This window comes from Littorina saxatilis, linkage group LG17 (assembly GCF_037325665.1).
Source record: "Littorina saxatilis isolate snail1 linkage group LG17, US_GU_Lsax_2.0, whole genome shotgun sequence".
Classification (NCBI taxonomy): domain Eukaryota; kingdom Metazoa; phylum Mollusca; class Gastropoda; order Littorinimorpha; family Littorinidae; genus Littorina; species Littorina saxatilis.
In genome coordinates, this window is record NC_090261.1 from 13,774,941 (window position 1) to 13,800,040 (window position 25,100).

Sequence of the window (25,100 nt, forward strand, 5' to 3'; positions counted from 1 at the left end):
AGTACATCATCTGGCCTTCCGCACATTGAGTACGTCGCTAAGATTATGCCTACCAATGCCGTAGTGAAAAACTTAAAGTGAAACTGCCGGTGTACTAAATGAAGGATACTCAGTGAGAGTATTTTACAGAAACTTGGTTTTAGTCAGTTTTCACAACAAGAGGTGGGAAGAGAGAGAGAGAGAGAGAGAGAGAGAGACTGAGAGAGAGAGAGAGAGAGAGAGAGAGAGAGAGAGAGAGAGAGAGAGAGAGTAAACAAACACAGACACTATTAAAGTATGCACATGAAGGTTGTCTAATAATTATTTGGTGTTTAACGTCGTTTTCAACCGTTCAAGGTTATATCGCGACGGGGAAAGGGGGGGGGGGGTGGATGGGATAGAGCCACTTGTTAATTGTTTCTTGTTCACAAAAGCACTACTCAAAAAATTGCTCCAGGGGCTTGCAACGTAGTACAATATATGACCTTACTGGGAGAATGCAAGTTTCCAGTACAAAGGACTTAACATTTCTTACATACTGCTTGACTAAAATCTTTACAAACATTGACTATTTTCTATACAAGAAACACTTAACAAGGGTAAAAGGAGAAACAGAATCCGTTAGTCGCCTCTTACGACATGCTGGGGAGCATCGGGTAAATTCTTCCCCCCAACCCGCGGGGGGTGTCTAATAATTACTGCTTCGCTTGTAGAAACTAATATTAACAGCACAGAGATTTTTTTCTGGTATGTAACGAAAGAAGACTATTTTTTCTACTCGCACATCACTGAAATAATATAACTGTATCTCGTCTTCCATATTCTCACACGGTTTGAAAATAACCGCATGAGACATCGGGGCTTCAAGCATTAAAAACAATTTGTGCAAAATTCAGCGTTACACCAAGTTTTATTTTTGTTGGTTCCACTGAGTGTCGGGTCGAGTAAAAACCAAAAACTGCAGAGAATGTAATTTTGTTCGTGCTATTACATTAAAGCATTTTTCAAGTTTTAACTGAGCCTTTCCCGGGAAATACGCAGACATTTCGTATTTTGACTTATTGCGGTACAGGGAATCCAGGTTAGTTTCAACCTCAATTTATTCTATGAGAAAGCCCGATGTATTATGACTTAAAAATAAAGTTTAATGTTTATATTTTGCCAGGGGTTCTGATGTAATTTGCTTCTTACTGATGACACCCCTACTCGAGGACGATAGTTTTGAGTCAGTTTTGGTCATAAATACGAACTGACAGGTCCGGCAGTATGTTTGGTTGTAATGCCGACAACATTACGGAAACCCCATCGGGAACTTTCTTTTAAAACCATATTTTTGCGCAAATATTGATTCTGAAGATTACAATGGATGAGCAAAAAGGCATTCGGAATGTAATCGCACTCAGTAAATTTTACGAAATAGCGGGATTTTGCTATCCCCAGAACTAGTGTCTACTTGGGACATGATCGACGTGCTTATATGCTAGGTGCGGGATTTTCTTCCGCTTTGACTGTTGTATTTCTGTTGAAATCATCTTGCATACGGCTAGATCTACACTTGCTGAACACACGTACGTACTCAATCCACTGGCGGCAATCGACTCAATTTCTTGGTTTTGTCAGTGCGCAACGCACAGTACCGTCACAGTCATGTCAGTGGTCTTTTCTCGACAAAAAATCTTTGTCACCCAGCTCTTGTTTTGTATCACGCGCGCGTGTTTTCACACAATCGGCACCAAAAGTATACTTCCCTACCGAGAAGGATGGCTTAGGCTGTAATTGCAACTTTTTATTTTATAGTTGTTTCATTTGAAGTAGTCAAAAATCACAAATTGTGTCAATAAAGCCCGATTTTGCAACCAAGGGTAATAACTGTCGTCTGGTCGAGCCAAAGGGAGATAATTCACAAATCATCGAACGTGGTTTTCAGAGCACTTACTAACCTTTACAGTGATATATAAATATGCTGTGACTTTTGTATGTTATGAACATATATACAACTTGTTTGAAATCAGAGGCAAAATTCTCAACAATTTGCAGCAGACAAAATGTACATGTATACACGCGCCCGCATGCATGCTGGCTTACATGTACCAAACCTCTATTATCAGGTTACACACACACCTTTTCACTTCTTGTTTTCCAGCAAACCGATTGATCTCTTACCCCCCCCCCCCCCCCCCCCGAACCCCAACTATATAATGTGCCACGTGTCTACACCCTCCCACCCGGCTGTTCTTGTGGTGAAATAATTAGCATGTGTCCTGGTTATTACTAAGAAAAGGTTATTTCAACAGAAATAGTCTTAGAGATACATCTCTAGCAGAAAACTGCACTATCTCCTGGAAAAAAAAGCAACGTTCTTTTTCATGCTCCTCAACTGATTTGTCAAGTGTTTCTTAATCGTTCCATAGCAACTTACTCGATTCAACACTAGAATTATCAAGGTTTGAACTGACTTGATCTGATCTTTTTGTCGTTTGTGTCAGATGTCTTATGAGAAATCGTTTTGTATAAATAAAGGCATGCGTGTATGCAAGTTCTAAGAGTAGACAGAGAAGAGTGTAGACAGAATCGAAAGTGAATGTCAAGAAATTAGAGCAGTTGTAGAAGTGACAAGTTCTGAGAAAGAAAGGGAAGCAAGCGCTTTATAATTTGTCTATATTTAGACACCTTACGTCCCTTTTTTCTTACGTCTGTTTGTGGTAGTGATTGAAATACCAATTCATGAAAGTATTCCATGTCGTGCATAAACTTCAGTGTGTCTGGGTGTGCTAGGGAGATGGTAATTGCCTGAGACTTGATTTATTACAAGACATCCATTGACACAAACATACACACAAAGAAAGTCCCGCACTCATGCAATGACAAAGGGGAACAATTCACACTATGAGATTTGAACTTCATTTGTTCAAAGTAAACAGACTGGCGGAGGTTGTTGCACAGTGTAAATAAACTTAAATGCCACTTCTTCATGTAAATATTAGTAAATGCTTCAACATTTTGCTTGGGTTTATACCATCAGTTCTTTAAGACCTTTGAGTGTTACAGGCTTGAGCAGACTGAGTGGTACACAATTACACTTCTAACATACACACATTCAACTATTTCACAAGCAAGTTTTCTTAATACACTAAAACTAGCTGAGAGCACCACTTTGTCTTTGGCAAACTGACATTATGTGGAGAGCTACCTGACAAATCACCATTACTCAGTTTTTGATTAACTTGTCAATGACTGGTTGCACCAGTCACTGGCATGAGAGCAACATGATCGATCAACACCTGAAGCAGAATTTAAACATACATAGTGCATGTATTACCTGTGTTTTTTTTCTCTCAATATTGATGTGCTTCACTACAGACCAATGAACACTCGAAGAGTAATATTTACAACAACATAAAATCTTTCTTCAAACTTGATCTCCAAAAACGGAGATAATGAACACAAGTTAGTATTAATTTCTACTGGCTCTTTTGTGAGAAGACTGTGTCCCAGTATTGATGCAGGCGATGACACCACTGGTCCCAGTAGCGTAGACACAACGCACGCGACAGCATGTGCACGTGGGCATCTTCACCGTTGGGATAGGCTACCACTATCGCTGCCTGGTCCACCACTCCGAACTGAAACAAACACAGCTGTCTTTCAGTCGATGCACAGTTACAGTCACTATCCAATCATTTAGGACTCTCTGATGAGAATCTCCCATCACATTGTTATGTGAAGACCCACCGGCACTCCCACCAATTCAACCAATCTTAAAATGTGTACTATGTAATTCATCATTGATTTCAGTTCAAAATACTAAAGCTACAAAATTTCTTTTTTTTATCGCCATACTGTATTGGCTGTTTCATAAGCATAAACCTATGTCACGGTCAGGCATGTACAAAAATGCATAAAAAATGTATCCTTTTAAGATTATTACTAAACGCTGGTTGTGTGAGTGAGGATGTGTCTGTGTGCATGATCCCCCACCCCCCTTTCTCTCTCTCTCCAAGCACCAAGGGCTGTACATCCGCAAAACAGAACAAACATCTTTAACCCCTTCACTGCCCATCCCGTATGTAATACGTGGTCATTTTCGGTTTGTCCTACGCCCATAACCGTATCTCATACGTGGGATTTGTGTCAACAACATTTCAGGACATTTCTGAAAACTAAATGGGAGGTAACCACTGTCCAAGTACTTGTAGGGGTTCTAAACACAGTTCTTTCCCATAGACCGTTCGGATAATGCTGTTATACTGTGGCAGTGAAGGGGTTACCGTAACAGTGAATAAAATCACCTTGGTCTTGAACTCTGCACATTGATTGATGGCACCCATGTATGCGACAACTTGCAAGGGATCGTCATACAGGTTGCTCAACAAGGGCTTGGGTTTGCTGGCAGTCTTCCAGTCAATCACGCAAAGGACGTTTCTGCACACAGGATAACAAAGCCATCAGAACCTTCTCACATCTAGGATATGACAGAACAGGTTCACGGTTATGAAGAAAATTCATGGCCTCTATTTCCTGTGAAAACTTATTTAACATTATACATAACAAAATGGGACATTATCAAAAGCAATTATACAGTAATATATATGTAAGATTTTTCACAGAGAATCTCAAATAAAAGTTACCGAAAGTGATTTGTAAAAATGTGAAGAAAAACACTCAGTTCTTATGGAAAAGATGTTAAAAAGAGCAAGACGGGCCTGATTTTCAAAATGGACTGTAGCATGAATATTAATTTATCCTACATCCTACATACAAGCTCGCATTTCAATATTAAAAAGAGCAACTAGTGGAAATCTGGTTACGACACAGAAAGCCATGTAGTATTCTCTTGCAAACTTCCACAAGCCCTGAATTACTGCAATGCCTGCTCTAGCACCTCAACAGCTTATCTACAGATCGACCACAGAAGATCACTTCAGAAGGATTAGTGCGCTGTAAACAATTGAAACCAAAAAGTCACTTGCTTGTATTTGGCGATGCAATCAAACGTGCCCTTGTAGTGAAGCCAGGGATGCGTCACGCTTGCTTCCAGTGCTCCAATCTCGGTCACACGCGGCAGGACGTCAGAGATGCTTGACCAGTGGCCCTGGAAGTTCTCCTGAATCTGGAGGTCCTCCAGGGGTGTGCCAGACAGGTACTGCAGCACACACGCGTGCAGATTGACTCCCTTCCAAATCGTGGCTGCAACAGTCCCATTCAACTTTTGTCACAATTTTGATCAAATTAAATATGCATAGCAATGTAATATATGTATCAGGCCCAAAAGCACCTAAATTGTGTGAAAAGACTCAGCCAAAATACATGTACATGTATAATTATATATGCCTTTCGCCATTAAGTGCATGAAACAAATGTTTGTTCACAGAATCAAACCAAAATTGCATTTCCCCCTTGATTTAGAGACCACATCTCAAGAAATCTTATGCTTAATCCATGCTAATAATAGCAGAAACAGATTCACAATTGACCGGACTTTGAACAAAAATCACATCATAAAGAGGGAGGGATTCACTAAATTAGTAAATAAATAATCACACCTTCTTGGTGTCTTTTGAAGCCATCTTCTCCCAGCTCCTTAATCATCTTCTCACGCCAACGCTGCAGGAAGAAGTTGCTGAGGTCGGGCCGCGTCTTGCTGAGTATCGTTTTGACACTGGGCAACACACGCAGTCCGAAACTTTCTACCCTGCTGCTAAACTCCAGCCCAGGTGTTGACGTTTCTGGGAACTGTTCAGGGAACAGAGGACACCGTAGGACAAATTCCAGTTCCTTATGTTGCGGCTGAGAAGTTATTTCCTCTCCTACCTTAGCTGTTAATTGTGACTGTTTTGTCTTTAGCTTGTTCTGTGCACCTTTCGATGCTGTCTGTGTCTTCGATGATGTAATAGCATCTGTCGTCTTACCCTTCGGAACTGGCAACATTTTGGGAATGTCCATTTGACCTTTTTCTTGTACTGGATTTACACCTAAAAAATCGTCCAGTTCACCAACTGTTTTACCTACTGGAGGGGTTTCTTCCCAAAACTTTTCAGGGTAAAAGTCCTGATCGACTGAAGGTTTTACATGGTGCAGGTTTGCGATCCTACTTTCTTCATCAGAGTATGCCCGTGTCTCTGTGCTGCCGACTTCTTGTGAGGCAGATGCCATGTACATTTCTTCCAGCCTGAATTTTGTGTTTTTGTCAACTTTCACCCGCTGGGGTTTAGCTTTCAGTTTGGCTGCATCGCCTGATGACAAAGTTTTCTTTTTTCCTGGCATTCGTTTTGATCCGAATAGGAGTTTGTTTTCTGCGTTCCACCTGCACAACAGAGAACGAAGGTTAAAGGTGGAGACCTTCAGGTGAAAACAGTACAGCTCAGCTTCTCAGATGTTGGCGGGCTTTTACGTGGGTTAAGGTAATCCCTCCACTTGGACACATACCAAAACTCCAGCCCGACTACCCCCCGCGGGTTAGGGGGAAGAATTTACCCGATGCTCCCCAGCATGTCGTAAGAGGCGACTAACGGATTCTGTTTCTCCTTTTACCCTTGTTAAGTGTTTCTTGTATAGAATATAGTCCATTTTTGTAAAGATTTTAGTCAAGCAGTATGTAAGAAATGTTAAGTCCTTTGTACTGGAAACTTGCATTCTCCCAGTAAGGTCATACATTGTACTACGTTGCAAGCCCCTGGAGCAAATTTTTGATTAGTGCTTTTGTGAACAAGAAACAATTGACAAGTGGCTCTATCCCATCTCCCCCCTTTCCCCGTCGCGATATAACCTTCGTGGTTGAAAACGACGTTAAACACCAAATAAAGAAAGAAAAGAAAGTCTGACTGCTTTCTGTGCAGTGTTCATATTTTAATGAATCTTTTTTTTTTAACCAACTGCCACTGGTGGCTTGTGATAAATTAATATAAATAAATAATGACGGGCGCTGTGGCGTGGTGGTAAGACGTCGGCCTCTTAATTGGAAGGTCGAGGGTTCGAATCCCGGCCGCGGCCGCCTGGTGGGTTAAGTGTGGAGATTTTTCCGATCTCCCAGGTCAACTTATGTGCAGACCTGCTAGTGGCTTATCCCCCTTCGTGTGTACACGCAAGCACAAGACCAAGTGCGCACGGAAAAGATCCTGTAATCCATGTCAGAGTTCGGTGGGTTATAGAAACATGAAAATACCCAGCATGCTTCCTCCGAAAGCGGCGTATGGCTGCCTAAATGGCGGGGTAAAAACGGTCATACACGTAAATACGTGGGAGTTTCAGCCCACGAACGAAGAAGAAGAATATAAATAATACCCAAAAAACTACACCATTATCTCTGGAACGCTTAATCTTTCTGCCAATATACAGTAGTTCATGAACCTTTAATAATAGTTTTCCAATTTTGCAAAGCAAACACCTTAATCCCTAATTCTTTAATTCTGTCATTCTAGCGCAACATACACATGTATGTGTATACAACATAAGAATATGTGTTTCTTGAAATCTAGCTTCATACATACTTTCAAAGAATGAGAAAGCAAATATGTTGCCTAGCAGTTCCTTTCTAACACGTAATTACCGGCTTATATTACATACATGTATTAACTGTGAGACACACTTTCAGACAGAAATCCTGAGGTCTTTACTGCACCTGATATAATGAGAAACGATTTTGCCCTTGGTTGCAAAGCATCGCTTGTTGCAGTTCCATCTCAAAATGCTGGAAGCCACACCAACAGATAAAGGTGCCGACTTTAACAGAACTTGTGCGCCAAGCACTCCCATTCTTGCAGCCACTGTTTCCAGTCTTGATACCAGACAGTATAATAACCTGAAAACAAAATCAAAATGTACGAGTATTATGACCAAAACAAAAGACGAAATTAAACTTTTCAGTGGACAGGGTGGCTGAGTGGTAACGCACTTGCGCTCGGAAGCGAGAGGTTGCGAGTTCGACCCTGGGTCAGGGCGTTAGCAATTTTCTCCCCCCTTTCCTAACCTAGGTGGTGGGTTCAAGTGCTAGTCTTTCGGATGAGACGAAAAACCGAGGTCCCTTCGTGTACACTACATTGGGGTGTGCACGTTAAAGATTCCACCATTGACAAAAGGGTCTTTCCTGGCAAAATTGTATAGGCATAGATAAAAATGTCCACCAAAATACCCGTGTGACTTGGAATAATAGGCCGTGAAAAGTAGGATATGCGCCGAAATGGCTGCGATCTGCTGGCCGATGTGAATGCGTGATGTATTGTGTAAAAAAATTCCATCTCACACGGCATAAATAAATCCCTGCGCCTTGAATATGTGCGCGATATAAATTGCATAAAATAAAAATAAAAAAATAAATCCCTGCGCTTAGAACTGTACCCACGGAATACGCGCGATTTAAGCCTCATATTGATTGATTGATTGGACTACTTGGACGTCTAATAGTCTAACAAATGTGAACAAGGAAGAAGACTTAACTAACAGTAACACTCACTGTCTGTGTCAGTCAGCGGTGTACTAAGAGTAAGAGCACTGCTCAGAAAGCATCAAGCGGTGTTGCAGTTGTAACCCTTCCAGTGTGACGAAGCAGTCTTCCAGCATCAGCAATGCCCTTCAGAAAACCTGAGGATCAAATGGGACCTTGGGTTAGACGATGACAGAACAATTCCAACAGAGACCCAATAAATGATAAGAATTATTTAAGGAATGTTTCTTTAAATACACAATACAAGCCAGTCACTATGACAATGCCAGTGAACTCATTCCACTGAAAATATGGACATTTTACCTTGGCTCTTCATGCAAGGTGGACGACAGTGAACAGAAACAATTACATACTGTACATGTACAAGATTGAACAAGAACTGCATGTTCAGAATTCAGCCTGTAACTTGTAAGTCACAAAAGCTAGTTACACAGACAATGTCATACACTGCTTTCAAATAACACATACACTATCCCACCCCCTCTCCCATTCACTCACATACTTACCTTATTTAAGTTTTTAAGAGAGGTAATCTGTTGTGCACATGTTCTCAAATTCAGATCATACCAATTAGTAGAAATACCAGTACCAGTCAGGGGCATGCCAAGGTTTGCATCCTTCCAGCCATCCACATCTCTTTAACATTAAAAGCGTTGTATCAGCAGTTCACATCAACTCTATCTTTGGAAATTCAGACAAAAAACCCTTTGTTGTGAATGGTTTCTTAACCGAATGCACAGCAACTTAAAATCTCTGAACATGGCTTTTGATTCTCATGGCATAACAAAATGGCAAATTTGAGGATGAACTGAAAGAGTCTTTATGAGAGAATTTATGAGTGTTGGAATAACACAGTGGACACAAAAGTGAAAGAGCATGGATGACAGATGGATACTATTGCTATTACCAAAGACACATTCTTAATCTAATGATTATCTATAGTTTTTGCACAGTTATTGTGACGGGCCAATGGCCCAGTGGATAAGACATCAGCCTCTTAATCGGAAGGTCGTGAGTTCAAATCCCGGCCGAGGCCGCCTAACGGGTTAAGGGTGGTGATTTTTCTGATCTCCCAGGTCAACTTTATGTGCAGACCTGCTAGTGCCTTATCCTCCTTCGTGCGTACAGGCAAGCACAAGACCAAATGTGCACGGAAAAGATCCTGTAATCCATGTCAGAGTTCGGTGGGTTATAAAAACACAAAAATACCCAGCAATTGCTTCCCCCGAAAGCGACGTATGGCTGCCTGAATCAGTGAATGGCGGGGTAACAATGGTCATACACGTAAAACCCCACTTGTGCAAAAGCATGAGTGAACGTGGGAGTTTCAGCCCATGAACGAAGAAGAAGAGTTACATGTAATGATGTACATATGCACATTACAATTTACAGGAAGGCACTGGGATTGTGATGGAAGGCTTTCCCATGTTCTCACACAGGACGCACTGTCCATGACAAACAAGCAGTGCCATGAAGGGAGATTGTAAACCTAAAAGTTTTACTGAAACTTATGAGGCACAATATGATGAAAAACATTAATGATTAACTCAGAGTTAGTATATTAATTACTACTACTTCTACCAATACCATGACTGCACATATCTGCATACACATGTGCATGGGTGTTACTGGGAAAAATCAAAAAACCTGAAAGGCAGGGGTCCAAAATGCTCAAGTTTGAAAGAAAGTTTCTGGACACCGACGAAACCAAATCATAATAAGCAAGATGGCGGCAAATCCAAGGGAGCGAACGGAGAAAGCACGCGAACCGGTGTCAAAAGTCGGATCGGAACCGCTGCTCGTTATTTCAACTTAGCGAAACAAAGCTTTTTTTTATATTTTTTTTTAAACCCCGGAAAACCGGAATTTCCGGCTTCAGATTTTTTCAAAAACCGGAAATCCGGCAAAAGCCGGAAGAGTAACACCCATACATGTGTGCACTAAGACAAGTGTGTACTTAATCCTAAAGTTGAAAGAAGACAAAAGTTGCTTGTGAATTTAAATGATTGCGTCCCTTTGTTTCAAGCTCTCGCAAACTTCAGCAATGGGTGCAATAATTTGTTTGCTCAGTTTATATGGGATTATATCTCGCGAGGGCTGTGAATGCGGATGTTCGAAGTTCTCAGAAAGCTGCTTGCGGATACACAATACAAGCCAGTCACTATGACAATGCCAGTGGACTCATTCCACTGAAAATATGGACATTTTACCTTGGCTCTTCATGCACGGTGGACGACAGTGAACAGAAACAATTACATGTACATGTACAAGATTGAACAAGAACTGCATGTTCAGAATTCAGCCTGTAACTTGTAAGTCACAAAAGCTAGTTACACAGACAATGTCATGCACTGCTTTCAAATAACACATACACTATCCCATCCCCTCTCCCATTCACTCACATACTTACCTTATTTAAGTTTTTAAGAAAGGTAATCTGTTGTGCACATGCTTGTGAATTTAAATGATTGCGTCCCTTTGTTTCAAGCTCTCGCAAACTTCAGCAATGGGTGCAATAATTTGTTTGCTCAGTTTATATGGGATTTTATTCCCCCCTCTGCTTCTTTACCTCTGTAAACTTGTAGAGCTAGTTATTTTTCGATAAACACCCAGCAACCAAACAAATAACGACCCAGCAACAGCCTGAATCCTCGATAGCGCAATGGGTTGAGAAGCTGTCCTGCGTCGGTACTACTTTTGCGACTGAAAAGTTCCGAACGCTCTAATGTACGAAGTATACATCTCTGGAGCAAACAATACAAACATACCGCATTTAAATTAACAACTACAGGCTTAAACACATGAATCTCCATATAAAATCCATGAGTTTGGTTGTTTTCTGAATCTAGGTCTGCTGTGCACAAACGTTCATCACAAGCAAATTCCCAAGGCAAGTAACTCTCATACTTTGTCTAGCGACAAGAGTAGTTCCCCTTTCAAATTTCTTTTCACTCAGTTTCTTCAACAACAGACTGCAATCCGACGGTCAGTTTTCAACAATATTTCATTTAATAAACAGATCACACGCAACCAAATGCACACATCTCATCAATTTAAACAACATAAAGCGGTTTCATACACTATTTTCCCCAGAAAACTAAACTTCATACAGTTTTTAACGTTGGAACACGGGTGCAAAAGTTTGTCTGCTAGTCCCAATTGACGAAAGAACATTATCCTAAGCGATAATGAAACATATACAGAACACACAATATCTGCCTTTGCCGCCACCGCAGAATAACAGCATATCTGTGTACTTGATTTTAGTCCAAAATAGGAAAACTGACAAGAAGTGTTAACAGAATGGAATGATTTGCACGGAACTATACAACCGCGCATTAATCGATCGCCTGCGCAGGTTGACTGGTTGAGTGAATAGGATTCGATCAAACTTTCGCACAAAAACTCCTTTTTTCTTCGAATAACTGAAGAAAGGAGGAATAAAGAGGTTACACACCTCGTCTCAGTGATTATAAAAAATAATGGTCTCAGTTCGCGGTCATGAAAAAGCTCGCTAAAGCTCACATTTTTCATGATCCGCTAACTTCGACCATTATTTTTAATAATCACTGAGACTCGGCATGTAACCTCTACATATCTCGCGAGGGCTGTGAATGCGGATGTTCGAAGTTCTCAGAAAGCTGTTTGCGGATACGAAGAAAAGGTCTATTTTTTGAAAAAGAAATACTTTTCCCTCTGGATATGATCCCCCTCACTAGTTGCACTCGGCCTCATCATATTGGACTTATTGTGAATTATAAAAAGGTCTAATGTGATAGCGCATCCCCAGCAATTAATGTCAAACTATTGTATTACTATTTATGACTTGTAGTTGTAGTAGTACACAAAGTCATGACGTGCATGTGTATGTTGGGGAGTAAAGAGTGGAGGGGGGAGGGGGTAGCACTTAACAAAATATCCTGATTTGTTCCCTCCGGCTCCGGCGTTGTTGCAGGCAGAGCAGTTTGCAGCATGATTTTATTGATTTGCAACAACAGGAGAAACTTTGGTAAAGTTTTCTTCTTTAGACAGACAGTTGCTGTAGTTAATCGCAGTCAAAGCTCGTAACAGTTTTTGACTTTTCTGCGGAAAAAATAGCAACGGTACTCATTATGCGGAAAGATAAAACAGACTCCTTCTGCAGCAACTTTCTTTTTCGCGGTAAAAATATATATCGTCTGCCCATAGCGGCAAGGACAGGTTGCAGTGACATAGCTGTACTAACCATCTCTTCTTAGTTTGACACTTTATGAACACCGCCCCAAACACAAGAAGCTCAGGGACTAAAAATAGAGTATTTAAAATGTGCTCAAATTTGCACTGATCTTACATGCACGTTACATGAGATGGACCTGGCAACATAAACACAGACAACCTCACGTTCTCTCCCTCAATCGTAAACAGGAAGTTCCATGATAGTCTCTAGACTTGTGCCATTTCATTTGGAAGCATGACAATAACTTCTACGGTACACATGAACTTTAGCTCCAAAGATATACCGTATTAAAAGTTTGAATGCCGAACTGTACAAGCATATTTGCACAAACATTTTCACTAAGTGAATGTCATAATTGTTTTGGTTAGAGATTATATATACAGCTGACTGCCATTACTATTCCAGCAGTAGACGGAAGTGTGGTCGTCAGTTCTGGAATTAGACCTATTCAACATGTCAGAAACATACGGTCAGCATTCGTTTTATATACTGTATTGGCCTTTGCGGCATTACTGGCAGTGAACAATTGTTGCTGTTGTGTAATGCCTTGCACAATGTCGGTTTCCAGTACTTCCAGTTCCATGTGAAGTTCACGGATCTCGCCTCTGGCACTGTGTTTAGTCAGTAACCGTTCGATTGGTCTACGCACATTTTCCCTTGTTATTGTTTGTGTATTATGCATGTAGTTTACCCAGTATGGAAGATCATGAATAGGCTTGTGTGGTAGACGGTGGACTACACGCGAGAGTATACAGGGAAATGATATCCCCGGCAATGGAAGTTAGAGCTCTCCGTGACGTCTGTTTTAATTTTTTTTCTCGTATTTGATGTGTTTTGATGTTTGTATTGCGCAGTGAACGACATGTTTATGCATCTTTCTGTTAGTGAATGTATACAACCAGAAAGGTTCTGGATGTATCAAAACTAGGTTAGATTTAGAATGTACACCCTTCAGCAAACAAACAAGGTGGAAAACTGCCGCCCTAAAAACACGGTGTGGGTCACTGGGTGTGTGTGTGCATACACTGTGTGTGTGTTTCATTTGGGCAATCATTTCGTCAAGCGGCTGAATTTGTTCTCATTGTTTTCACCATTATGGTTGATCATGTATGTTTTAACAGCAGCTTTGCACTTTGTTAATGCACTGACAATGAGTTCACACTAATGATACATACATGTATAACTTAATTGTTACAGACTTCTTGTTCAAGTTCCTGGTGATCGGAAGTGCTGGAGCAGGAAAATCCTGCATTCTGCATCAGTTTATAGAAAGCAAATGTGAGTAAACATGAATATAGTTAAGTATAATCAGGCATGAGCAAGATCGGTCGCCCACTCGCCACAGGCGACCAGAAATGAGTGTGGGCGAGTAGAAAGTCTTATATTGATCGCCCACTTGGCGAGTGAACATTTTGGGTCTGTGGTACACATGTATTATCATTTTCCGAGCGACGATTGTCTGTTGTGAAGCGCGTTGTTGTCTACGACTGCTAAAATTAGATGTAATCGGAGCTCCAGTTCAAGCTGATCGGGAAATTCTCTGTAGTATCTAGACAACTGCCAGCCCCCAAAGAAAAAAGCCAAACCAGAGGGAACGGAGTCCGAAAGACTGAAAAAGTATGACTCCGGACAGAGGAAGCGTTCCTTTCAGGCAGACTGGACAGAATCTGACTAGTGAGCAGAGAGACTGGCTAAACTATGATCGAGAAAAAAACATCATATTGTGTACTGCTTGCAAAAAGCATGCCGTTTCTGAGAAGGAGAGAAGGCCAGGGGGCCATTCGTTGTTGGTACTGACAAATTTAAGCTAGAAGACATACGTGCACACGAAACATCAAAGTCTCACCAACAAAACACAAAAAAATGGGTAAACTCAAACAAACAGGTTGAAGACACCGTGCGGACACGCTATGCACCAGCTAACGCAAGACCAGCGTGCTCGTGTCGCTCAACTGATCCAATCGGTACAGGCGCTTGCAAAAGACCTGCTCACCTTTCATCACGTTTGAATGGATGGAATCGTTTTGTTCTTTGGTAACTCATTCTTGTGGGCGAGTGAATTTGTGTTTGGGCTAGTCAATTTTGAAATTCACTAGCCCACAAGGCGGGTGAACATTTTGGAACTTGCTCATGCCTGATAATGGTTAACTTGAAAATGCATTATATATATGTTTGTTTTTACATGATTAGCAGCAAAATGTGTGCAAATATGTCACTTAAAGAGGAAGGATACATTCTGACATGGACACATTCAAGGTTAAGCTGCACTACCTCCTTTCACGTTTAGATGACCCAGAGTGTTTGATATGAGTAGTTAATGTGACTTATTGTTGTGATAATAAATTGAAATAGTCAAGACAAGATGAGTTATTACTTATTCGGCTGTGTATTTCTTGTATACTTAGTTTTATCTCTTCGTGCGTCATGCACCTACATGTACTGTGGGTTAATAACTGTTTTCTTTTTTCTTTCCAGTTAAAGCAGACTCCAATCACACAATTGGTGTAGAATTCGGAAGCAAGGTGGTCAATGTCGGTGGGAAAGCTGTTAAACTGCAAATCTGGGACACTGCTGGCCAGGAGAGATTCAGGTAGACTTTCAAGCTCTCGTCTACTCAAGCAAAATCTTGTGCACATCTTAATCTTATGTAGAAAATTATTTCAAATGACTCCTTATTTTGTTTTAGTTGCATTATGTTTCCTTTAGTCCTTATTTTCTCCCTACCATGACTTCCTTGCAACGTTCATTTCCATAGAGTTTTAATCTATCAGATGTACCCTTCATTTTCTAGACTAATGGAAGGATTAGAACATCTATGCTGCATAAATGCTAGCACAAAGTAGTGGTTTGTTAGAGATGACAAGAACAATGATGTACAGCAGAACCTGTCTATTTGAAGACCAATCAAAGGGCAGACCAAAAGTGGCCGTTAAAGACATGTAGTCTCTATTGAAAGGTGTACATGTATTATATTAAAACAAAACTCATCTGGGATCCTTCTAAGTGGTTGTAGTCGGCAAGTGGTCACTTTAGAGAAGTGTTCGCAAGGGCAGGTTCAACTTTATATGTTTGTGTGTGGTATTTTTTTCCAGATCTGTGACACGCAGTTATTACCGTGGGGCTGCTGGTGCTTTGCTGGTGTATGACATCACAAGGTACTTCAAGAATGATTGTCAGACTTTAGATGTACACAAATTATGCACAGTATAGGAGATCTAATCTCCTTTTCACATGTAGCATGTTTGTTATATTTCCCAAAATGGCAGGAGTTTTTTTCACAATTAAAGTTATCGAAGACGGAAAAAAAGATGCTCTGAACCACTAAAATGTATAAGCTGAAATGCCATGTCCGTTTCTGCAGAGGAGACTTTACAATTTATATTATTCTTTGAATATGTGTTCATGGATTTTGGTTTGTTTGTTTCAGCCGAGAGACATACAATGCTCTTACCAACTGGTTGACGGATGCCAGGACACTTGCAAGCCCGAACATTGTGATCACTCTAGTGGGGAACAAGAAAGATCTGGAGGCGGAACGAGAAGTCACGTTTCTGGAGGCCAGCCGCTTTGCACAAGAAAATGGTGAGGATGTAGAACTCACTGCTGTTTTGCTTATTTGCCCACATCTGCATGACTTTATATTTGACCCATGCATACAACACATGCATGCTTGTGTCCACGCACACAAGGAGACAGATGCCTGCACAAGTACGCACATATTTTCAGCTCAGCTTACTGTACATTTTTACATTTAATCAAGAGTTGACCTTATTCAAATAATGTAGATTGGGAATCGAGCCAAGGGTGATGGTGAGTGAATGTGTGTCTGACCTGCCAACCTGTATTAATATGACTTGAAACTGTATTCAAGGTAACAATCCCTTACAAACAGTAACATTTTTTTTTAAAGGACAAAAACCAGCTGTTTACCCCCGGAAGGAATGTTCATACTACAGAATGGAAAATAACCATGCTTACAAAATTTCTGACAAATAACACAAAAAATAACACAGTTGCCTCCCTTGTCTTGAGGTAAATTATCAATAATAACGGACTCAAAACTTGAATTTAAATGAAAAAATTGTTTCCATTTAGTAATGTTCAAAACGGCTCACTCAGGTTAAAAGGAAGAAGGTTTGGAAAATGGCATAGGCACTGTCAGGTCTATTTTTAGTCCTCATTTGCATAATCTCTCAATTCATCATTTCTGGGGTTAAATTCTCAAATGATGGTTGAATCATAGATTGAATTAAAAGAGAAACAAGTTACTAGTAAGTTTGTTCCACTTTTTGCAACCCGTGTGTGTATCTGAGTCAAATGTCATGCCTGAGTATGTGTGTTAATCTTCATTTGCATGTGTAAACTGTTATTGTTGTCAAGATCACAGCAATGACAAGTTAAAGAGAGTTTTGCCCTAAACTTTGGTTTGCCCGTACAGCTAGGCCTTGTAGACCGTACACACCTAAATTTGGATAAATCCCGTACAAAATACAGGAAAACCGTATGGGTTGACAGGTATGGTGTGTGCATGTGTGCAAATTAAAATTTCAGAAATAGATTCCTAAATAATTGCACTGTTTTTGTTATCATTTCCTGAATCCACAAATATTTACAGTATATGTTGTTTTTACTGTAAAAAATGTGCTCAGAATGAAAGATTAACGGTTTATAATGCAAATTGGGTACTATGTTCGCAAGCTTTGTGAAAACGAGCAAGTATTGGTGATAACTGGTTATCAGTGTTAATCTTTTAGTTTCAGGCCGACAGATTGACTAAATCTTTTGAGATTGCTTAATTCGACTTGTTAATGTGGATTTCAGACTTGATTTTCCTCGAAACAAGTGCACTGACTGGAGAAAATGTTGAAGAGACCTTCCTGAAGTGTGCACGATCCATTTTGGTAAAGATTGAATCGGGTAAGAACTTTTTCCTTATGTTCCAGCATGGTTAAAAAAAGAAGATTTGATAAATGCAGTTGGGAAAAAAGCACACCAAATGTTCCATAATTTCCCACTATTTTTTTTTAAGGCTGTACACCATTCAAATGCATTCTCTGGCTCATCTTCAATGGTATGCATTTCAGTTATTCATTCAAATTGTGTGTCTCGTTTGGTCTATTGCTTAGTTCTTTTCTATTATTGCTGCTGTGGACCATATTGACGTCAGATTTCACATTCTGTTCCAGGTGAACTTGATCCTGAGCGTATGGGTTCTGGGATACAGTATGGAGACGCATCCCTAAGGCGACTGCAGAGACAACAGGCGACAACGAAACGACCGGACTGTGCATGCTGAACTATAACCATTTCAGGTGGACTCGATACAAAAAAAGTGCACTGAAGCTCATCGGTAGGAAATGTCTTTCTTTCAAGTGCATTTTGATCTGCAGTTGTTGAGAAAAAAACACACGCACATGTTTGTATGCAGGAAAAAAGTGTGTGGAACAAGTAAAAAGACTACAAAGAGTAGTGATAATTCAGCTCTTTTGACGTTTCTGGTATAAATAATGAAATATTCCCATTTTGATCTAAGAGTAAAATTTTTGCGTGCAACTGAACAGAATGCAGAAAGCTGTGTTAAAAGTTATCTCACAGTAGTCGGTTTCTTGGAACTGGTGTGGGTGCATGCGTGCTATTCTTGCTTGGGTGTGAGTGTGTGTGTGTGTGTGACTGAATGAGAAAAGTAAACAAAATGTATTACTCTTTCAAATAAAAGCTTTTGGTCAGTTATTGACCCAATTTTTGTTCTCAATTGGTCTTTGATGTCTCCCTTTTGTGGTGCAACAGATGAGATATTTCAGAGATTTACATCCCACGGCGTGTAGCCAAGACAGGAACCTGTACATGTAGCTATGACATTTCCTCTACATGTAATGTCATCAAATCAAGCTCTTGCGTCACACGTTTTCCAAGTTCTACATGTCGTGCTAGCCAACACCACATGTAATAGGGATTCCGAAGAATGGTCTTGCTGAAGACTAATGTGTTGATTCTCAGTTTTCTCCGTCTGTACAATTTCAGCATAGCAAACTAACATTAACAGACGTAGGTAAACATTAGCGGTTTTCAATGTGTTATTTTTAGGAAATACAGCTTAAACGCTAGTGGATTTGTTAGCACACGATTTCGTAAGAGGGAATCGTGCAATTTTCCAAATAATAGTAATTCTACGTTGCGTTCAAGAACATGCGTGTCACGTATACACAAACCACAGCAGTGAAGAATATCAGATATAAGTTTGGACAGGCTTTCTTTCATGAAAGTCACTGTCTGTGATTAGATCGTCTGCTTCGCGTTGTTCAGATCCAGTGAAAAATCTGGACCAAGTTTCCAGAACGTGAGACGTCATAGCAGATACACGTAAAGGTACCCGTCGTGGTTACATCTAAATTTCTCTATTGTCCAAGATTGTTAGACCACATACAAAAGATACATGAATGGATTGTTTAAATAAAGGCAAAGTTCATCTACGCGTTTCAGTAATTTATTAACTTGTTTGTGTGATTTGTTTTCCTTGCACCTTCATGCAGGGGAAGCTTTGTAGTGCAGTGTAAAGAGAAGAGTTCTGATTTTTATGTGATAAATATCTTTGTCAATCAAAGAAAATGCATGTGCACAAATGTTTCACAAAATTGTACGGTGTAAAAATCAACAAGAGCTAGAATAGCAGGAATAGGAAATTATGCTAGAGGTTTAACCCTCCCCTCCCCCCTCCCCGTAGAAAAGTAAAATGAGAATAGCAAAAGAAATAGTAAATTCTGATCATTTAAATGTAAACATAAATAACAAACTTATCTGAACTGTATATATTTTATTGCTTATTCAAGGTTTTAAGGCTAAGAAGAGTTGACTGTGCTGTGTGTGTGTGTGTGTGTGTGTTAATTCCTGATTTCACATGGTACTCTGTATTCATTCGCACTAACCTAGATCTGTTGTTCTGAGATTTTGTCCATTTTACCATTGTGTTGGTGCATAGGTGGGTGTCTGTGTAAGTAAAAGACAGTATATGTGTGTGAAAGTGAGTTGTTTGTGTGCGTATGTTATGGTAAATGGTGTGTGCATTGGATTTGTGTTGATTTGCATTACTCTCTGCAGATATGCAAGTTTGTGTGGTTGCTAATTGGTAGCTCTCATGTGCCTGCTTATAACATTTCAAGTATGTGTTGTGCAAAATCACCAGGAGGTCGTATTTAATATTGGTTGTGTACAGATGTGTTGAGTAGTTTTCATGATACAGATTGCTATCAGAGCATATCTTGTCCTTTATTTCTTAAATCAAAAAGCAGGTCTTGTTGTATTAGAATAACTTATAAGTTATATTACATTATGGTAGATTGGTTAGTGTTAAACTTGTCCATTGCTCATTTGATTAGATTAATTTCTCCTTGTTTTCCAATAATGTCATCCTTCAATACACATCAAAAGTATTTTGCACATATTTAGTAATGAAGATGCCACTTTAACTTGTGTGTTGTATGGATGGTTTATTGTGTTATTGTGGAACCAAACATGTTATATTGTGTGCTCACCAGATGATAAGTTTTTAAGAACGAAGAGTCAGAAGGCATATCTTTTATGATTCGATCATGTTAAGAGAATTTGTCAGTATTTGTACAAGAATACTAATATAGAGTATCATTTTACGAGGGTGCTGTTGGTCTTATTTCTGTTGAAAAATTTTTAACGTGAAAATGTAACTACACGGTGAAGAACATCCTCTGTATCTTAATAAGCTTTAACGTCTATTTTCACTGAGTTCAGAATCAAAGATTTAAAACTAGCCTTTTGCAGTCAGTACAAATGAGGTGTGAAGTGGTTCAGATTTCTTTGTGTATTAACAGTAAATGGCTCAAAGAGTACTAAGCAATACGGGGGATCTGCAATTAGTTTTTGGAACGCAGACAGTGAATAGATTCATCTGCTTGTTGTCGTGATGAAAGAATATGTCAAAGAATACTTCACTGAAATGAAAGGTATGTAGCGGATACAGACAGGTAAACGCTATGTCTGCATGGTTCGTTATGGCCTTGGATGCCTTGATTGATCTCCAAGATGCAAACAAGTTTATTGCTATGCTTGAATGAAATCTGTGCTTGTAAAATGAACACCAGCTTTATTTATTGTCAATGTGGAGTCGAATAGTCGAAGGAAGTGCACTCAAAACACTTACTGCTCAAATTCACTGATTACTGTCTCCTGGCATGATGTTTGTGCATAAATATTGCTCTTGCTCATAAATATGGAATAAGAAATATAGATTGTATTGTAAAGAAAAAAATAAAGGTTAGTGCTCAGAGCCTGCGCAGTATCTTGATCGGTACCTTGAACTTTTGTTGTGCAATTTTTTTGAGTCACTTGAGAAAAAGTGACTATGTAATCGGTCAGTGTTAGTCTGTCCGGCCGGCCGTCCGTCCGTAGACACCACCTTAACGTTGGACTTTTCTCGGAAACTATCAAAGCGATCGGGCTCATATTTTGTTTAGTCGTGACCTCCAATGACCTCTACACGTTAACGATGGTTTCGTTGACCTTTGACCTTTTTCAAGGTCACAGGTCAGCGTCAAAGGAAAAATTAGACATTTTATATCTTTGACAAAGTTCATCGGATGTGATTGAAACTTTGTAGGATTATTCTTTACATCAAAGTATTTACATCTGTAGCCTTTTACGAACGTTATCAGAAAAACAAGGGAGATAACTAGCCTTTTCTGTTCAGCAACACACAACTTAACGTTGGGCTTTTCTCGGAAACTATAAAAGTGACCGGGCTCAAATTTTATGTGAACGTGACTCATTGTGTTGTGAATAGCAATTTCTTCCTGTCCATCTGATGCCTCATATAATATTCAGAACTGCGAAAGTGACTCGATCGAGCGTTTGCTCTTCTTGTTTATACAGCTACTGGATACGACTTGAGCTAATGAGTTTTATTACAGTGGAACCTGGGGTGAAAGGACATACTTGGGACTAGTAAAAAAAAAAAAGTCCCTACAGTGTAGGTGGCCTTTTATGAGAGGAATTCTATATTTAATTTAATTAACATACAACATGGAGTGTCCTTTTCTAAGGAGATGTCCTCTTATCAGAGATGTCTGACATTTCAGGGACCACTGTTCTTCAGAAAATTAATGGCAGTCTATACTGTCCCTATACTTTCTTGTAGCAACTTATACCACTCACATTAGAGTAAGTACCTCTCCTCCTGAACAGATACCAAATGCATTGCTAACTCAGTCTTGCACCTCTGAGTGTGTATGGCAATGGACTTGTCTGTCCTTGACATCCGCCATCTCTAATTTCAGTCTTGTACTGTGTAGTGAAGGCTATAATGGAGCCATCAGAATTTGGTTCTTACCTGTTGACAAAAATGGTCTCTAGCTTCACCAAATCAGAGGGAAGTCTGTGATTACTCTAGCATACATGCCAAGGTGGCCTAATTTGTAGGGACACATTTTTGCGATACATTTCCTGTACGTAAAGGCTGCATACAACATTTATCAGATAATCTGTGTGCTGGCAGTTGCTATTTGCAATCGGAAAAGTCCTTTTGTCTAAAACCACATGCAGAAGGTTGCAAGCACAGTATACAGTCTAGAGACATCCTGCTTGCTGCCGCGCAAGCTGAGAACATTTTCCCTCTTTAACTTCACTGCGGAGGTGTTTTCAGACACATCAGACACAGGGTGTATATACTTGCTAGAATAAACTGATGACTGTGATGAAACCAAATGACCAAGTATATATCCTTGGGGTAAAAAAGTAACAAGTGGCCATACATGTAATATATTATACAGTTTCATTCATATTTATGAGCAAGGCCAGGCAGTGTTGCACAGGAGGATGTCCCGTTATAAATATGAATTTGAGTGTTAGATGTTGCTGAATTATTAATTATTATGAGTTCCTTTTACTTTCATATCTGTTGTTGTCAACCACTTATTCCTTCATCTCCGTTAAGGAATCATGACAAAAAATTATATTTTGCTTAACTATGACAACTGTATAATCCTGTGTATCTTTAGAAACCTGTTCATCTTGCTGGCCCTGCACAATGTCCATCGATTTCTCCACATGGTAGTACATGTAGTGCAAACCTGTTAAGAATCCTCTGATAAAAAGCTTACATGTCCCTAACAGTCATTCAGGGGTGAAAGTGAATGATGTTCAAAATCAGGAAAAAAAATCTGGACACTATTAGTCATTCTGACTTTTTGAAATGTTGCTCTCTGATTTGTCACCCTGAATGGTTTGAAGATTAGGACAAACGTCAGGAAATAATTTCTCACATCAGGACATGCTCATTTCAGGGTGAGAACTTTCATCCCTGCTTTTAGATGCGGACCTGGTGAATCATTAAATGATTAATGCTACATTTTTGAAATAGTTTCTCAAATCAGGAAACCCTTATTTCCGGTTGAGAACTTTCATCCCTGGTTTTAATTGCAAAATAATTTCTTAAATCAGGAAACCCTTATTTCGGGGAGAGAACTTTCATCCCTGATTTTAGTTGCAGACCTGGTGAATCATTAATGCTACACTTTTTTGTTGAATGAGGTCAAATCAGAAAGGTATGGAGTTGATCATTCATTGTGAGATTTCCTTCTACTTGTGCATTGTTATCATTAATACTAGACTTTTTGTTGTAGCAAGTTTAATCAGAAAGGTATGGAGTTGATCATTCATTGTGAGATTTCCTTCTACTTGTGAATTTTTATCATTAATACTAGACTTTTTGTTATAGCATTAGTTAAATCAGAAAGGTATGGAGCTGATCATTCATTGTGAGATTTCCTTCTACTTGCGAATTTTTATCATTAATACTAGACTTTTTGTTATAGCATTAGTTAAATCAGAAAGGTATGGAGTTGATCATTCATTGTGAGATTTCCTTCTACTTGTGAATTTCTATCATTAATACTAGACTTTTTGTTGTAGCAACTTTAGTCAGAAAGGTATGGAGTTGATCATTTGTTATGTAATATCCTTCTACTCTTTTTTTGGTCCACTTTTTTTCCATTTCGGTGTTAGTGTAAACAATTTATTGTGACAGTATGGGTAATTTCATCTTGTCTCCATGGGATTGTGCACTTGTTATGCGGACATGTACATCTATTTATAACAACGTCTGCCATGCCAATGACAAAAGTACCCCCCGCGGGTTAGGGGGAGTCCCATATTGGTTGGGACGAGAAAGAATTTACCCGATGATCCCCAGCATGTCGTAAGAGGCGACTAACAGATTCTGTTTCTCCTTTTACCCTTGTTAAGTGTTTCTTGTATAGAATATAGTCAATTTTAGTCAAGCAGTATGTAAGAAATGTCAAGTCCTTTGTACTGGAAACTTGCATTCTCCCAGTAAGGTAATATATTGTACTACGTTGCAAGCCCCTGGAGCAAATTTTTGATTAGTGCTTTTGTGAACAAGAAACAATTGACAAGTGGGTCTATCCCATCTCCCCCCTTTCCCCTTCGCGATATAACCTTCTCCCATCTCCCCCCTTTCCCTGTCGCGATATAACCTTCGTGGTTGAAAACGACGTTAAACACCAAATAAAGAAAGAAAGATATAACCTTCGTGGTTGAAAACGACGTTAAACACCAAATAAAGAAAGAAAGAATGACAAAAGTGATAATGGGTTCTCACAACTGGCTTTGTTGGAAAGCGCTCGACAACAGCAATTGTAAGACGACTGGATATTCAGGATATCACTAGTGGGATTGTCGGCATATCAGACTACTTACCAATACTGGCTAGACAATAACCACACATGAATGTAAATGTAATACATGTACGGCCAGTGCCACTGTAGATACTCATTTCATGTATTGCACTAAGGATGCGGAGAACTCTCACATACAGATCTGTTGCGGTTTGTGTTACTTGTGCTTGTTCTGTTTCAGGATGTACAGAAAAGGTCAAGCTGTGCATGAACAAAGAATTTGTTTGCTTGTATGTTTTGTACAGAAAATAAATGCAATTTCATCCTTTATGTTCTATTCATCGTCTGTAGTCTTACTTGTGGTGAGGGACATCTTAGTGGCTGCCATTTTATTTGCCTGTGAAATGATTTGAAATAAATGGCTGTGATTATTATTATCTGATCACTTTGGTATGAATGTGGTGAGATATATGTTCTAACTTCTATGTGTGGGAGGGAAAGCCAATGGCTTTTCAGATTATTTGTTCTACAGAGGGATAGCTAATTTTCTCCGAAAACTACTTATGATTCTGCGATGGGTAATGCCTGGCTCTGGGGACTCAAGAATGCTCTTTAAAGCCAACATGATCTGATAAACAAAAGCTTAAAGGCCCAGTCTGCCTCAAATGGTTTACAGAAAAACTTCTCACGAAAAAAGCAGTTCTAACCTTATAGAATACACTTGCAATAGCTTTGTTTGTTTGTTTGCTTAACTCCCAGCCGACCACGAAGGGCCATATCAGGGCGGTGCTGCTTTCGACATTTA

The 25,100-nt window shown here is 39.6% G+C and overlaps 2 protein-coding genes across 4 annotated transcripts; one reads left to right on the forward strand and one right to left on the reverse strand.

Moving 5' to 3' along the window:
- Positions 1-2,866: 2,866 nt before the first annotated feature.
- Positions 2,867-12,838, reverse strand: LOC138953418 (uncharacterized). Of its 3 annotated transcripts, none has more exons than XM_070325225.1 (7): positions 12,750-12,838; positions 8,429-8,556; positions 7,598-7,777; positions 5,523-6,283; positions 4,950-5,166; positions 4,269-4,401; positions 2,867-3,602 (listed from the first exon to the last, which is right to left on the reverse strand). In XM_070325225.1, the coding sequence occupies exons 3-7, from the start codon at positions 7,729-7,731 to the stop codon at positions 3,441-3,443; spliced, it is 1,407 nt and encodes a 468-aa protein (XP_070181326.1). In that variant the 5' UTR covers positions 7,732-7,777; positions 8,429-8,556; positions 12,750-12,838; the 3' UTR covers positions 2,867-3,440. The 3 variants fall into 3 exon arrangements, with proteins under 3 accessions (XP_070181326.1, XP_070181328.1, XP_070181327.1); XM_070325227.1 differs by having other exon boundaries at positions 12,795-12,813; XM_070325226.1 differs by lacking the exon at positions 12,750-12,838 and adding an exon at positions 8,926-9,943.
- Positions 12,839-13,005: 167 nt separating this feature from the next.
- Positions 13,006-19,105, forward strand: LOC138953419 (ras-related protein Rab-4B). The gene is made up of 7 exons (XM_070325228.1): positions 13,006-13,104; positions 13,833-13,913; positions 15,111-15,225; positions 15,728-15,790; positions 16,063-16,217; positions 17,457-17,552; positions 17,822-19,105. Exons 1-7 carry the CDS (start codon positions 13,089-13,091, stop codon positions 17,929-17,931), a joined length of 636 nt encoding a protein of 211 aa, XP_070181329.1. The 5' UTR covers positions 13,006-13,088; the 3' UTR covers positions 17,932-19,105.
- Positions 19,106-25,100: the final 5,995 nt, after the last annotated feature.

What these genes read in the sequence shown, in the direction of transcription:
- LOC138953418 (XM_070325225.1), bottom strand. Translation starts at nt 7,731, where the DNA reads ATGGGAGTGCTTGGCGCACAAGTTCTGTTAAAGTCGGCACCTTTATCT. An exon ending in ATCGTTTCTCATTATATCAG is followed by an intron (nt 6,284 to 7,597) that starts GTGCAGTAAAGA and finishes TCTGTTGTGCAG; the next exon opens with GTGGAACGCAGAAAACAAAC. An exon ending in CTTCAAAAGACACCAAGAAG is followed by an intron (nt 5,167 to 5,522) that starts GTGTGATTATTT and finishes GGACTGTTGCAG; the next exon opens with CCACGATTTGGAAGGGAGTC.
- LOC138953419 (XM_070325228.1), top strand. An exon ending in GCTGGCCAGGAGAGATTCAG is followed by an intron (nt 15,226 to 15,727) that starts GTAGACTTTCAA and finishes ATTTTTTTCCAG; the next exon opens with ATCTGTGACACGCAGTTATT. An exon ending in CCGCTTTGCACAAGAAAATG is followed by an intron (nt 16,218 to 17,456) that starts GTGAGGATGTAG and finishes TGTGGATTTCAG; the next exon opens with ACTTGATTTTCCTCGAAACA.